The sequence below is a fragment of the Lactuca serriola genome, chromosome 6 (genome assembly GCF_051521515.1).
Source record: "Lactuca serriola cultivar US96UC23 chromosome 6, Lser_US96UC23_V15, whole genome shotgun sequence".
NCBI classification, from domain to species: Eukaryota; Viridiplantae; Streptophyta; class Magnoliopsida; order Asterales; family Asteraceae; genus Lactuca; species Lactuca serriola.
The window spans coordinates 195,120,692-195,136,071 of record NC_136413.1 but is presented as its reverse complement, the minus strand read 5'-3'; the positions used below and the strand labels follow the sequence as shown (position 1 = coordinate 195,136,071).

Genomic DNA, 15,380 nt, shown 5'->3' with positions numbered 1-15,380 from the left:
GTTAAATATAATGATTATAAAAATAATTACACAAAAGAGGGTCAATCACGTAAATATTTTAAACTGTGTAGTCTTGTTTATATCAAAACATTCTCATATTTCACAACGTTTTCTTTATAAGTCTTGTAAAATTGACAATGTTTTGTTTTATACAAAGTTTCCAAGTTAAAATGATTCACTTCTTGATCACACAAATAATATTCATAATTTTCTTTAATTGTTTTGCAAGAAAATTAAATATTTATGTAAAATAAAACAAAACAATTTTCATGATATGAAAGGATTTGTTTTATTACCAATACAAAGGTCGCATTGATCTATCCGATAACATGATAACCTCTCTAAAATGATTTGATCTTTTTTTCTTTCTTTTTAAATTAACCAATTTTGAGAAACAGAGTTTTAAGAATACAAATTTTTTTACAACCTTTTATCTCATCCACTAAATATCATATAATATCATATGAGATGTAAATCCATACACAATAGTACACTAAATAATTATCTTAAAGACACAATCCACATTATAACTGCACTCCTAGATTTGAACACTTAACCCTTGAAGATTTTTTAAGTATATCTGATTGGAACCAAATGTGCCCCGGACAATTTCGTTATTTAGGTTCAAATGTCACTTTTTTATTTTCTACTATTTTTCTTTGTATGGGAACAATAAAATAGCAATCTAATAAATACATAGAAATATTGAAGTTAAATCCATGATGTCATGAAAAATATATTTGTTGAAAGCGCAATAATATGTAATAGCATAAAGATTATACAACTTTTTTATAGTAGTGTATTATTAAGATGCATTTTTATCTAAATTTCAAACAAAAATCCAAACCTCATTGTTAGATTTGGTCTTTCTAAAAGACTAGAACAATGTTTCAAAATGATTCATTTTTTGGATGTGGTGTTTTGGTTTTTTGTGGTTTTGATTTTATGTGCACATCTGCAAATCGTATACTGAAAAAAAAAATTAAAAAAATTAGTTACTTTAAATACAAAATTTATACAAAGAAAAATACATGTCCACTCCAAGGAGACTGTTTTGTCAACCCCACCACCGGGTGGGGTTTAAGCCTGTTACCGTTATTGCTTCTCTTTCTAGTTTCTATATATAACGTATGCTTTCTCTTTCTCTCTCTAAAAAACCTTACTTTCAAATTTCAAACATGGCTTCCACCTTCTTCCTCCTCCTCCTCTTCTTCACCACCACCACCATAGTCACCGCCCAAACTCCTCCAGCACCTGCACCATCACCATCCTCCGCCACCTGCAACGGCGTCTTCCTATCCTACTCATACAGTTCCGGAGCCCAAATCCCACCAAAACTCAAATCCGACCCCGCCAAACAACCTTACCGCTTCAAATCCACACTCTCTGTACTCAACAACGCCGCCGAGGAGCTTAAATCATGGAGGGTTTTTGTTGGATTTCAGCATGATGAATACCTGGTGTCCGCTTCTAACGCTGTCATTGCCGACGGCTCAGCTACTCTTCCGGGTCCAGTCGGAAATGGGACAGTTTTCGCTGGGTTTCCGAATTCTGACCTCAAAACCGCCATTGAGACCGCCGGAGATCTGACTCAAATGTCCGTTCAGGTGAAATTTCTTGGTACACAGTTCGGAGTCGGGTCACCGGATGTTCCCATGCCTAATAACATCTCTCTCGTGAACGATGGGTTTATCTGTTCTGTACCTACTATGCAAGGTAAACTCATTGCAATTTCGAATTCATTCATCTGGATTAGTGGATTTGATTTCATTTGACATAGAAATGATTCAATTGTTATGATTTTTCAGGGATTAGAGTAATGGAAGTTTGTTGTATGAAAGATCCAAACGCAATAACGAACGTAACTCTCCCCGACGAGTTTCTTCCACGGCAAACCGGCGACCTGACAATCATGTACGACGTGATTCGCACCTACGAGTCCAATTACTGGGCCGCCGTCACCATCGAAAACCACAACCCTCTCGGCCGCCTCGATAACTGGAATCTGACATGGGACTGGATGCGAGATGAGTTCATCGGAGATATAAAAGGTGCGTATCCCTTCACTCGGGATTCATCCAGTTGCATATTCGGCCCACAGGGTGCGTTTTACACATCAATGGATTTCTCCAACGTTTTGAACTGTGAACGCCGACCAACGTTGATCGATTTACCCCTCGAGATGACCAACAATACCCAAATCGGAAACATCCCGTTTTGTTGCCGGAACGGCACCATCCTCCCGCCGACGATGGACCCAAGCAAGTCAAAATCGGCATTCCAGATACAAGTCTACAAAATGCCACCGGATATCAACCGGTCGGAGCTCGTTCCGCCGCAAAACTTCAAGATAAACGGCCGGTTGAACCCGGATTATAACTGCGGCCCGCCGGTACGAGTCAGCCCGAGCGAGTCACCGGACTCTGGCGGACTACCTGGTTCGACGGCGGTTTCGAGCTGGCAAGTCGTCTGTAATATAACTCAACCTAAAGGTTCGAGTCCACGATGCTGTGTGTCGTTTTCGGCGTATTACAACGAGTCGATTATCCCGTGTCCGACTTGTGCGTGTGGCTGCCGGAATACGAATCCGGGAACGTGCAGTGCCACCGCACCGGCGTTATTTCTTCCGTCGCAGGCAATTTTAGTTCCGTTTGACAACCGAACTGCACTAGCCACGGCTTGGGCTCATCTGAAACACCGAAACGTACCGAGTCCGTTGCCATGTCCGGACAACTGTGGAGTTAGCATCAACTGGCACTTGTTGACGGACTTTCGCGGCGGATGGTCTTCCCGTTTGACTATGTTTAATTGGGAAGATGAGGCTTTCGCCGACTGGTTTGTGGCGGTGGAAATGGACAAATCTACACCGGGGTTCGAGAAAGCGTACTCGTTCAACGGGACGATTCTGGAGGTGAACCGAAGGAACGACACGATTTTGATGCAGGGTCTTCCAGGACTGAACTATCTCGTCGGAGAAGTAGATGGGGCGAGCCCGGAAAAAGATCCTCGGGTACCTGGGAAACAGCAATCGGTGCTTTCGTTCACGACGAAGAAGATGTCGGGGATTAATGTGGCCGGCGGCGATGGGTTTCCGACTAAAGTTTTCTTCAACGGGGAGGAGTGTGCGCTTCCGGGAATAATTCCGACGAATGATTCTCACCGGAAGAAGTTGGAAGGAGTGTTTTCAGTGGTTTTAGCGATTATTGTATTGGTGTTGATGCAGCATTGACATGACATCCATTGATGTCGATTTTCGATTTCTTGATTCTTTTTCTTTCGAATGATTTTGGGTCGAATTTTGTTGTATAGAAGTAGTTTTCTATGTAAAACATTTATTATATATGAATCCCACGTATTTTGAAACATATGGTATTGATCTTATATAATTGTAGATCGATTGTTTTCCAAAAAAAGAAAATTTTGAGGTTAGTTATTATTAATACAAAACGTATTTACTTGTCTTCTCATTAATCACAAAAGTGGTATAAATACAATGCATGGTATCCTTGCTAATAACGAGAATAGACAGATCCTCACACCTAATATGCGACGGTGAATTTCCATGGTTTAAGTAGGTGCCAATGAAAGTTCTATGTTTCGCTTGGCGAGCTAGGTTGGGTCGAATCCCAACTTTGTTGGCCCTTAGCCGCAGGAATGTTAAGGTAGACTCCCAATGGTGTAGTGCATGTATCTCGAGGTTAGAAACTTCCGACCATCTCCTAGTGGACTGCTCGTTTGCGAATCATGTATGGAGGAATCTGGAGAAGTGGTGCGGTATTGATGAGGGTGTCAGACTGAAGATGGGTTCCAATCGCAAGAAGAAGGCTCTGTTCTCGATCCTCTATGGTGCTCTGTGGGCTATTGGCGAGCCAGGAATGATAGAATCTTCAATGGCGATATTGCTGATCCGATTAAGGTTGTCGATTCGATTAAGTCTATGACATTTCTATGGGTAAAACATAGATATGGCAGGTGTAGTATTAATTGGGGTGATTGGATTGGATCCCCGTTAAACTGTTTGTAATTGAACTCTGTCTTTTGTTTTTCTTTATCCTTCCACTAGCACCTTGCTAGGGTTGGTGTTTTATATAATATATATTTGCTGGTTCCAAAAAAAAGTTATAATGGATTGAATGAATTAGCCCCTAATTATTCCAAAAAGGTTTGAAAATTGAAACCACAAATACTCCACATGAAAATTAATTACGTAAATATGGATTTACATAAAATTATTTGAATGAATTAGCTCCTAGTTGTTCATTCTTAGGGTTTAGGGTTCAATTGTGTTTGATAATATGTTGAGAATATTAATAACTATTTGTGAAACCCATGTATTACATGACTTAATTTTTTTTTAAAGTTAAATATAAATATTTCAAAACTTTGAATTTTTAAGAAAATAAACCAAATAATGAATTATTATAATAAAAACAAATAATTAAAATAGAGATAAGAAATTAATGAGCTTTAATTTTAGGAATTTTAAAATTAAAAGGTAAGTTTATTAATGAAATTGATATCAATTTATTACTACATTTAATGTAATTATTATATTAAAATATTATGTAGAATTTAATAAAATTGGAGAACTCATAAAATAACATGTGAAAAAAAAATTAATTCAAAATAACCATAACATAACATTTGACAATTGAATAAAAATGTGACTAGTGACAAAAACTCTTATATGTATGCCAAAAAAAACTTAAAAGAAAAAGAAAGACATAATTACATAGATGGTCCTTGCGGTTGACATAGTTGACCAACGCTCGTCCTTATGAGAAATTGTGTGCATAGATGGTTCATGTGGTTTCAAAATCTTGCAAAAGACAGTCCTTTTAATTAACAATATTTAACTTTTTCAGTTAAGTCCCTTATGAAATGACATATTTGCCCTTCCTGCCATAGGGACCATTTATGTAATTTGCTCCGGTCATAGGGACCATTTATGTAACTGTCTATTATTTAATTTCTTTATATTTATGTGATTTAGAATATTTTTTTTGACGGTTTGTTCGAATATATTCTTAATTTTTTTTGACTTTTAATGTTTTTATTAATTTTTTTTGTTTATATTCATTAAAAATTTCATGGTCACCGTAATCATAATTCGTAACTTAATTCACTTCGAATCATATTCTCCTTCTTTTTGTTATTTATTATAGATAATGTTATATAATTATTATTTTTTAATTCAAATATATTACTATATAACACATATAAGGTTGTATAATTATTATTTTTTATAAAGCTTTTTATAAACATTTAAAAGAAAATATAAAAAAGTTTATTAAACGTGAATATGATTAAAATGGATAGTCTAATCGGAACATATAGGCTATTTGGAATCCAAAACCGATATCAAGTTATACATAGGTTAATCGAAATTTGTATAACTTGAAAACAAAAAATGTTTAAAAGATTTAAATAACTCAAAAATACTAAAATTAAGTCTAATGTGAAATGACATGGTCGTTTTCGTCAAAACTACGAGACAATCTTAGGTTAACCTATGTGTACCTAATTTATATTAATCATATTCACGTTTAGCAAATTTTTTTATTTTTTTTTTTACAAAAATGTTTATGAAAAGCTTTACAAAAATAATAATTATACAACCTTATATGTGTTATATAGTTATATATTAATTATAAAATAATACTTAGAAAAACTTATCTATATTAAAACAACAAAAAAGGAAAATATAATTGTAAGAGAATTAAGTTAGGAATTATGATTACGGTAACCATGGAATCTTTAACAAATATAAACAAACAAAATCTAAATAAATAAATAAATAACATTAAAAATCTTCGAACAAAAAGTAAAAAAAAAATTAAAAGAAATTATTCAAATAAAAATTCAAAACAAATATTAATAAATGTGTTCAAACAAAATATCAAAAATATTAGAAAAAATTATATGAACAAAGTATCAAAAAATATAAGCAAATATATATATATATATATATATATATATATATATATATATATATATATATATATATATATATATATATATATATAACATTAAAGAATATATTTAAACAAAATGTCAAAAAAATCTAAATCGTAGAAATATAAATAAATTAAATAAAAATAATAATAAATAATAGACGAAGTTACATAAATGGTCGGCTGAAACAAAGTACATAAATAGTCCTTATGACAGGAAGGGCAAACGTGTCATTTCATAAAGGACTTAACTAAAAAAAGTTAACACCGTTGGCCTTATAAGCTTTTGAAATTATAAGGACCATCTATGCATAAAATTTGTCATAACAACAACAGTTGGTCAACTGTGTCAACCACACGAACCATTTATGTAATTTTGTCAAAAAGGAGGTATACAATCGTATGATGACCAGACTTTTGATAGTTAAATTTTAGCAAAATCCGGTTGATAGTTGGAAATTATAGTTTTACTTGTTATACGAGAATTTGACAAAAATAGCTGAAAAACTTAAGAAATTAAATACTATCTTCTTGGCTTTTGTTAATGTGTAAAATTATATAAAAAAAGTTGTTTAAAAAAGAAAAATATATAAATATACTTTTAAAAATAATTTTGAAAATTGATTAAAAGGTTCAATAGTTGTTTTTTTTTAAGTGTTACATAAAATAACTTATAAATTTGGAGTTTTTGTTCAAAATAAAAGCTAAACATTTGAACTTTCAAATATAGTTTTTTATTTAAATTTAACTTTTTGTTAAAAATTAAAAAATAAAAACTCTCAAACGCTCGGTGTCAACCACGTCCATACTTTAGGGTAGAATTATCAGGTTTTTGTTATATTACTTTTATGTATCTTCAACATTTTCACATTATTTTATGAAACTGGGAATTATAAAAACCAAACTTTGACCAAGTGATTGTAAGTTATATGCTAACAAAAATATAAGTATTTTATCTATTAAACAAAATATTTAAGAGACTATAATCATCTAATTATACCATGAATGCCTTATATTCATTTTTTCTTTTTTCTAATTAAATATAATTTCACGCATTTAACAATTAACACAATACAATTCAAATCGATAAAAAACCAACAACATATTATATCACTAATCCAACAAATAATTTCCAAAAAATAAGATCATAAATATTCAAAAACAAGCATAAGCATCAAGTTAACCTAAAACTAATTCAATTTTCTGCAAATACCCTCAAATCCAACTCACAAAGTTAATCAATCTACTACCTAAACAAAACAAATTATCTGCAAATATGCGTTTGCATATACCATAATAAACAACCTATAAATCTTTGAAAATTCAGCTGAAAAAAAAAAAAAAAACTAAACTATGTACGCCTGATAATGCACGATGTCCAAGTGTTGAAGCACATCTTACACCGGAAGATTATCCAGTGAATACCAATCCAACCCTAATTCGTTTTCCCCTTGTCCAATGCCTTCTTGCTGTTGTTGCTGCTCAATGCCACGAAATAAATAAATAAATAAGAAAAAGTACAATACTCTAATAAAAATAAATAAAAAAGTTGTAACAAACCTGTGTAAACATTGCGGTTAGGAGATCATCTTGACTGTATTCTTCGGGGCAAAATGTGCTTTTGTAATTGACCTTTTCGGCCTTAAGCATTGAAGAATTGTCCACAACGTGGGTCCCACTTCCTTCCCCTGTCGAGAAAATGACCTTATTACCCCCGATTTTCTGACCAGAATCATAGTTGTTATGTTGAAGCACATTCAATCCTCCTTGCATATTTTTATTCATATGGAGCGAAGGGTCAAAGGTCAAATCCGCCCCTTGTAAAGGTCTGGTTTGAATTTGATTTCCATTGTTTACAAGACCATAACTTGGAATTCCCAAATTACCCCTAAGCTGAAAACGATTCCCTGTCGACTCCGTTACATGATTCCCAGGTGAGGAGACTACCTGACCAGGCAAAACGGGCTGTCTAGAGACATGATTTTGACTTTGACTTTGACCGTTCAAGGGAATCAGACCTTGACTAGTCAACCCTGCAAAAGAACCCTGCATCCCCACGAGCTGCTTTGGCTCCATAGTTGTGGGAATCCCATGAAGCAAATTCATCGGTCTGATGATATTACCATTATGCCCCTGGCGGTTTTGGACTTGACCATATCTTGATTGAGGGTTTTCAAAGCTAAAAATGTTTCTTTGATCGATTAAGGGCACGGAAATTGGGGATTTTGGGTAGCCTGACCGGCCAAGTGCCGCCGCTTGGAGGGTGGCGAGACTTTGACCCGGGAGTTGACCGAGCTGACCAAGCTGCCCGCTGGCGGCTAAAGCTTGAATTTCGAGATCACTGAGTGTTGAAATTGATCCGTATCCAGCATCGGGAGTGCTGAAAAACGAAGGGGTATTTCCGCCTGATTGGTGGGACCCACTGAGTCTTCTAAGATAAAGACGATATTTCTACACAAAATGTTATAAATATTAAATATGATTAATAAAAAGTAAAACTACACTGTTAGTATAATAATTTAGGAAAAAAACGATATTTGTGGTTTAGTATATTAAATATGACTAAAAACCATATCACTAAAACAATAATCAAATTTTGTAATAAAATAATTCAGGAAGATGTAATTGTAAATATATGAATAACAAAAAACCAAAATCAATCATTTTTAATCGTAAATTAACAAAAAAAAAAAAAATTAGTTAGGTTTAGGATTAAAATTTTTACCTGAAGGTGACTAGCAACATTTTCACGTGTTATTCCAGGAACATTCATGAGGTCCAATATTTTCTTAGGAACAGCTTCTGCGTAAACAAGATTCAAGTACACAAAGGACAGATTAGTAATTTCATAATAACTCACTGAAACAAGCTGATTATGTTCAAAAAATTATTTAAAAAAAAAACATACTATCGATTCCAAGCTGATTAACGGCTGCAACAAACTGTTGATGAAGTTCCACACACCAAACAACACGAGGCTTCTTCAAAGAAGAAGAATCATCTCTTTCTTCACCTTCACCTTCACCTTCATCCTCATCGTCTTTCCTCCTTTTTGTGTTTTTCCAATTATGCCCTTCGTTTGCAGAAGACGAGTAGTCCGGATCTTCAGCCTGTTTCTCCTCCTTCCTGTCCACGTCATCCAAACTTGCTGACGTGTCAATGTCTTTCCATTCACGCTTCTTTTTTCGAACCACATGTTGCCAAATGTTACGCAATGCTTCTATACGTACGGGTTTTATTAAATAGTCACATGCCCCGTGTGTTACTCCCTTCATCACTACACTCTTGCTGTCATCCGCTGACATCACTAATACAAAAAAGAAAAAAAAAATCAATTTTGACCAAATATAACGAAAGTCAAAAATTCTTTAAAAGGAGTAGATTGTCTTTTCGCTAACTTTCTCGGTAAGTTGTTCTTTTTGTATTCAGTTACATTTAATGAATAAGCATCCACATCAACAATATTACAACAGAGAGAAAATAGCCAAATCATCACTTAATGTTAGTTTGAGACTTATTTGTAAATTAGGGTAAAATAATGGGACTTTAATGGAACCAGGTTAGCAATGAAACCGGTAACCCAGGAAAAAAAAGGGTCGAATCGTTATTTTACAGGTAATTCATGCTTTTTTGTAAATAAATTTTAGTTTGGGAGTTTTTCGTAAATTTGGATAAAATATTGGGACTTTAACAGACACGACAACTAAGTTTTGTCCTGTTGGTTAACCTTGACACGATGGGACATAAAATTATTATGTGTTGGGGATTGATTGGACTAGAATGGGACTAATGTCAATTTTTATGTCACATCCAAAAGAGAAGAAACATTGTGAGACAAAAATTTTAGGGTTATCTGATAACCTCTGAATTGAACAATTCACATGTCACCTCTAAATCAGTCAGCATTCAGTGTGTTGTGTTTGATACAGCCTCTAAACAACCTCCGAACGAATCAAAAGGCTCTAAACAGTTATGGAACCGTACCTTCTCTTAACCATTAAGAGGTTGTAATCATTAAACACTAAATGGTTCAGTATTATCAAATGACGATAATGCCCTTGGCATCAAAATCATGAAAAAAAAAAGTCCTAGAAAGCTTGTAAACGGTCTCAATCACAGTTTACAAACAAGGATCACAAGCGAGAAAGTCACTGACAAATAGATCATGGATTTTTTTATTTTTATTTTTTTAAATCAAGAAACATGAAAAGGATTGAAAAGTGGTTGACTTACTGATAACAGGAAGGTCCATTTCAAGCCCAATGTGTACAAGGAGTTTGAATCCATCCATATCAGGCATATGAACATCGCTAATCACCACATCGAATCCGTTTTTGTTTTCCCGAAGTAAAGATAAAGCAACCTCGGCCCTATTGCATTTAGTCACTGCAAATTTAGAAGATCTTAGAATCAGTTACTTCAAATCTATACACAAATCATAAGTACATAAACGATTTTCAATTGGGTAACAAAAGCAAATTGAAAATCGAATCGAGGATTGCGTAAAAAAAATTAATCATATTATATTACAAAAACCGTGATCTAAATCGAAGTAATAAAAACCCAGATTTAGTAACTCTCGGCATAATTCATAAATCAGTGAGGATTTTTCACAAACAGTTGGTGTGCGTTTAGTGTATGGTTGTACTTACCTTCGTATTTGCAATTTCTTAGCATCTTCTCTAAGATCATGAGACAAGTTGGGTCGTCATCAACAACAAGCACTCGTAAACCAGCCGGAAACTGGTCCGGGACATTACTATCACCCCCGGCGGTCGAATTCCGAGAAACGCTACTTGAACTAGGCATCGTCGACTGTTTGTTGACTAGTGTTTGACTTGCAAGATTCAGTGATTTCTCCGAGGAAAACCTCAATCACACCCATAAAAGTACATGTCCTTTTTTGTGATTTATGAATCAAATCAAATTGATTTTCCACAGAAGCATGCGTTACCCAATTCAAGAAAATCAAGAAATTAACATAAAACGAAAACAGGAACAAGCTAAAGTTTTGACTTTTAGAGAGAGAGAGAATGGGGAATTACAAGTGGGTGGATTGGAGATTTATATTTAGACATGATTGTGTGCTTCAAAGGGTTCAATTTTTGGAAGTTTGTAGTTATTGGTGTTTTGGCAATTTATTGAAATTGATTTTTTCCATTTTTGAGTTGTTTATTGTTTAATTTCCTTTTTCTTTTTAAGGTTAATCATAAATGTTTTTGATGAAATAGTTTCCATTTTTTTTTTGTCATTGTCGAAAGTGGGTCTCTCCGTAGAGTTTGGATCCAGCTCATTTTTTAATGTCTTCTATTAAGCCTTTATTGTATGGTATGCGGATCACAAAGGGCGGTGGCTCGTACACACTAAGGTGCTGTTTGATTTTTTGAAGCAAAAATTCATGAAGTCTGCGGACCATCTCTATAACCCTCTGCAGTAGAAGAGGTGGACTAAACGGCTGCATACTGTAATAAGAAGCGTGTTTGTTTTTTTAACATTTGCATACTGCTGCAGATATTAAAAAATTAAAATAAACTAATTTTATAAACCGAAAATAGCTTTTTAATACGTAAAATCTAATAATGTATAACATTTCGGTAAAAATTAATGATATTTCAGTAAAAAATAACGATATTTAAACAAAAAATAAAGATATTTTAGTAAAAAATAATGATATTTCATCAAAAAATTATCATTATTGAATATAAAAAACGAAAAATAAATTCAACAAGATTAAATGAAAAAAAAAAACGAAAAAAAAATATGAAATAAAATTTTAACAACATATAATCAAAATTTCAACAATAAAAAAAAAAGAGAGAGAGGCTGAAAGAGGCAGTACAAGTGTTGCGCCAAACAGAGCACGCATAGAGGTTTTTGACTCAGAAGACTTTTAAAAAACAAACAGCTGCGAGATGAAAAGTGATGCGCGTGTGCTGCGCCGCGCAGCAATAAGAGGTTTGAAGAGGGTTTTTTCCAAAAAAACAAACAGCACCTAAGCATGAACTTCCGTGGTATGTCGTTGTCGTGCTCGATTGTGTTGCGCACCGCAAAGTTAAACAACCAATGGGAGTGGGGTTTTTCATTTTGATCGTTGACAGGACCCGTTCAAGTTTCAATGGCTAATTTTTAAATAATTTTTTTTAAAACACAAATTTTACCTATAAAAATCACAATATACTATTTTTTAATACCATTTTTTTCTTTCTTTATATATGTAGCACTCAACATTTTTACAATCACCCCCCCCCCCCCCTTCCCCAAAAAAAAAACCCTTAGAAATTACAAACCAGATAACAGTTTTACATTAGATACAACTCCTCGTCAATTTCGACCATGAAATCCTCTAGGTGGTTTTGTTAATTTGCTTCAAACCAATTTCCCTATCCAACAAACACCACTTTTCCAACATCAATTCCAACCTTTCCCAACCTTTCAACAACAATTTCATCAACAATCGTCACAACCACCACCTTCACAACCACAACAATCACAACCACCTCATTCGCAAGATTTTGTTTGGGAAACGCAACCTTCACCACCACCACCTTAACCAAAAACAAAGAAAGCAAAAAAAAAAAAAACGGTGCGAACCACTGCTACCCAAGAAAGGGTGCCATGGACAAAAGAGGAAGAAGAAAAGATAGCGGAGGTGTGGGTTTCGACTTCCCAAGACTCAATTGAAGGAGATAATTAAACCTTCAATTGTTTTTAGGAGAAAATTTGAAGCGTGTTCTAACTTCTATGAGTTAATGGAAAGTGAAAATCGAAATCTCAATCAATTTAGTTCTAAGTGGCGAGACATTTGACTAAAACGCACCGAATTTGAAGAAATTTATAACAACCTCCAAAACATACGCAAAATTGGTTCTGTCTTCAAGGTGGCCTTGTAACAATTTGAAAAGACAACGCCAACCCGCAAAGCTTTTTCGTATGTCAAAGCATGGCTAAAACTGAAAGACTTTCCAAAATGGAAAGAGCAGACGGAAGGAACTTCACAAACATCTTCTGGTTCAAAGCGTTCAAGAAACTCGGATGCAACTTTCCAACTATCTGATGGGCGAAGACACAACGACATCAACGATGATCTGCTCGATCTTGAAGACGACCAACCTCTTCGTCGGTCGGTTGGAAAAAATAAAGCAAAAAAGCGGGTTCATCGGCTTCGGGTTCTATTGTTATCGATCATTTTGGAGAAAATTTTGATCGATATGTCCACATTCAAGAAACCAAGGCAGAGATGTTGAGTCGGTGGAGCAAAAAATGATAGAAGCACATATGTCATTCCAAGAGGAGCAAATGATGCTTCGAACACAAACAAACATGGAGATTTTGAAGATGAAAGCGGATCTCGAAGGCGAAAATTTGGAGATTTTTCTCGCGATGAAAGAGTCGGTTCGAACCCAATATAGAAATATGGGGTAGTTTTTTTAGTTATGTTTGGTATTTTTAGGTATTTTATTTTTATTTTCATTTTTATTTTTTTATTTTAATTTATGTAATTTTTTTTAATGTAATGTGGTATTTAATTTAATTAAAAATAGTATTAAAAAATTATATGTTTTTTTGAAATAAATTTAATTAAAAAAATGAGTTGGGATGATGTGTTTAGTGGTAGTCATCTCATAGTTACTAATAGGGAGTATGGTGATGATGTGACACCTACTACTATAGTCGTTAGTGGTGGCTATAACGGATGATCTAAGGAAAAATAAAGGCTTAAATATTAGTGTTTCTAATAATAAATAACATTGTCTTATAATTATTATCAAATAGCTATTCATTATATAAAAATATAAATGGTTGATGTGTGTGAAACGGACTAGTTTTTAATCCTACTACTTCAAACACAATTTAACACACGAAAGGCAGTGTACCTATCGTTAAACAATATAGTTCAAGTAAGCAGGGTATCGAAAACAGGAAACGGTAACAATTAACTAACCACTAGAATTATCTAATTAAAACTAACGATAAAAAGAAGGGGTTTCTCTAGTGTAGCAAGACTAAAAACTTAAATAAATGACTAACACTCAACCTAAGATAACTAAGCAACTAATGCAAATAAGAGGTAATTAAATTCAATAATAAAAAAGACTTTTGTTCAGGTTCGACTCACTTGTTTCTATAGTTGATTTTATGGCAAGTGCAATGGATTATTTTGTCATTGGCTACCGATTAATGTGATTTGATTCATGTTCACTATTACTAATCCTTAGAAAAAAAATTAATTTAAACAGTCGCCAATTGGTTAAACTAATGAATTTCCTAGTATTTTGATTCGTGTTAAGTAAGACCTGTAGTTGTAGCTAATTAAATTACTAATTCAATTAACATCTTGTATGGTTGTTCATCACACAAGTAACTTACCTATTTTCTAATTAATCCTAGGTTCATATTCACTAATACTAGGCATATAACATTGTTTTCACATAAATCATCTGAAGCAAGCAATTAAGAGGATGTTCATGCAACTTAATAGACTTGATAATTAACAGAAAATAGTTATTGTCAACACATAAGGATCGTTTACAAGCTTAACAAAACAATTTTCACCAAATCAAATAATCCATGCCATAAATTCAATCCATATTAACAAGATAGTCTACCCTAAACAGAAGTAATGAGTTTTTAGCTCATATCAACAACAAGTAATATCTCAAAAACGAAATCCATAAGTAAAAACATAGTTTTGTGCAATAGATTAAGAAAAAGAGAATATATGTTGCCTTTGATCTCTTCCAAATCAATCTCTAGGGTTGATCTTCGAATTCCAGAGCTTCAATAACCTTCCAATCGCAGATAAGTCGCTAAAAGATCCAAAGGAAAAGTCCTTCTCTCGGAAACTAGAGCCCTTTATATAGTTTTTTGAAAACAGGGGCGACTCGTCGAGTCCATAGACTGACTCGCCAAGTCCATCACTTAAATCCCGTGTACGGTAAGGCACCTGATGGTTCGTGAATATTCTTATCGACTTGACGAGCTGAGGACCAACTCGTCGAGTCCTTCAGCTTTTTGGCTTAATTTCTTCTTTCTTCAATTCCCGAGATTCCGATTTCTAATCCCGCTTCCTTTTTAACTTGAGCATGTCTTTTAGGCTAAAAATAAAAATTAAACATAATTAAGTACCTTTTGTCCAATAATCGAGACAAAATAACCAAAAAATATTAAGATATTAACCAAAATATATGACTAAATATGCACATATCAAAATACCTCACACTTGACTTTTGCTTGCCCCCAAGGAAAACTAAGTTTTAACACACTAGTACCATATAAGACAATCCTAATCAAACTCAGCCATTATGCCAAGACCGTAACGCATGCATTTGTGTCTAAAATTTTTCCTAAAGACCCCTTAATCCTAAATACTCACAATCCTCATAAACACTCGCCCACTTCTTGTGAACAATGCTCATTTTATGCATC

At 33.8% G+C, this 15,380-nt stretch overlaps 2 protein-coding genes across 2 annotated transcripts; one reads left to right on the top strand and one right to left on the bottom strand.

Moving 5' to 3' along the window:
* The first annotated feature begins 1,135 nt into the window (after positions 1-1,135).
* LOC145057710 (COBRA-like protein 7) lies at positions 1,136-3,363 on the top strand. Its single transcript, XM_079005586.1, has 2 exons — positions 1,136-1,716; positions 1,809-3,363. Exons 1-2 carry the CDS (start codon positions 1,179-1,181, stop codon positions 3,227-3,229), a joined length of 1,959 nt encoding a protein of 652 aa, XP_078861712.1. The 5' UTR covers positions 1,136-1,178; the 3' UTR covers positions 3,230-3,363.
* A 3,720-nt stretch (positions 3,364-7,083) lies between these two features.
* On the bottom strand, positions 7,084-11,049 carry LOC145057709 (two-component response regulator ARR2-like). Its single transcript, XM_079005584.1, has 6 exons — positions 10,607-11,049; positions 10,188-10,340; positions 8,863-9,261; positions 8,680-8,756; positions 7,515-8,405; positions 7,084-7,432 (listed from the first exon to the last, which is right to left on the bottom strand). Exons 1-6 carry the CDS (start codon positions 10,761-10,763, stop codon positions 7,352-7,354), a joined length of 1,758 nt encoding a protein of 585 aa, XP_078861710.1. The 5' UTR covers positions 10,764-11,049; the 3' UTR covers positions 7,084-7,351.
* Between the last annotated feature and the right edge of the window lie 4,331 nt (positions 11,050-15,380).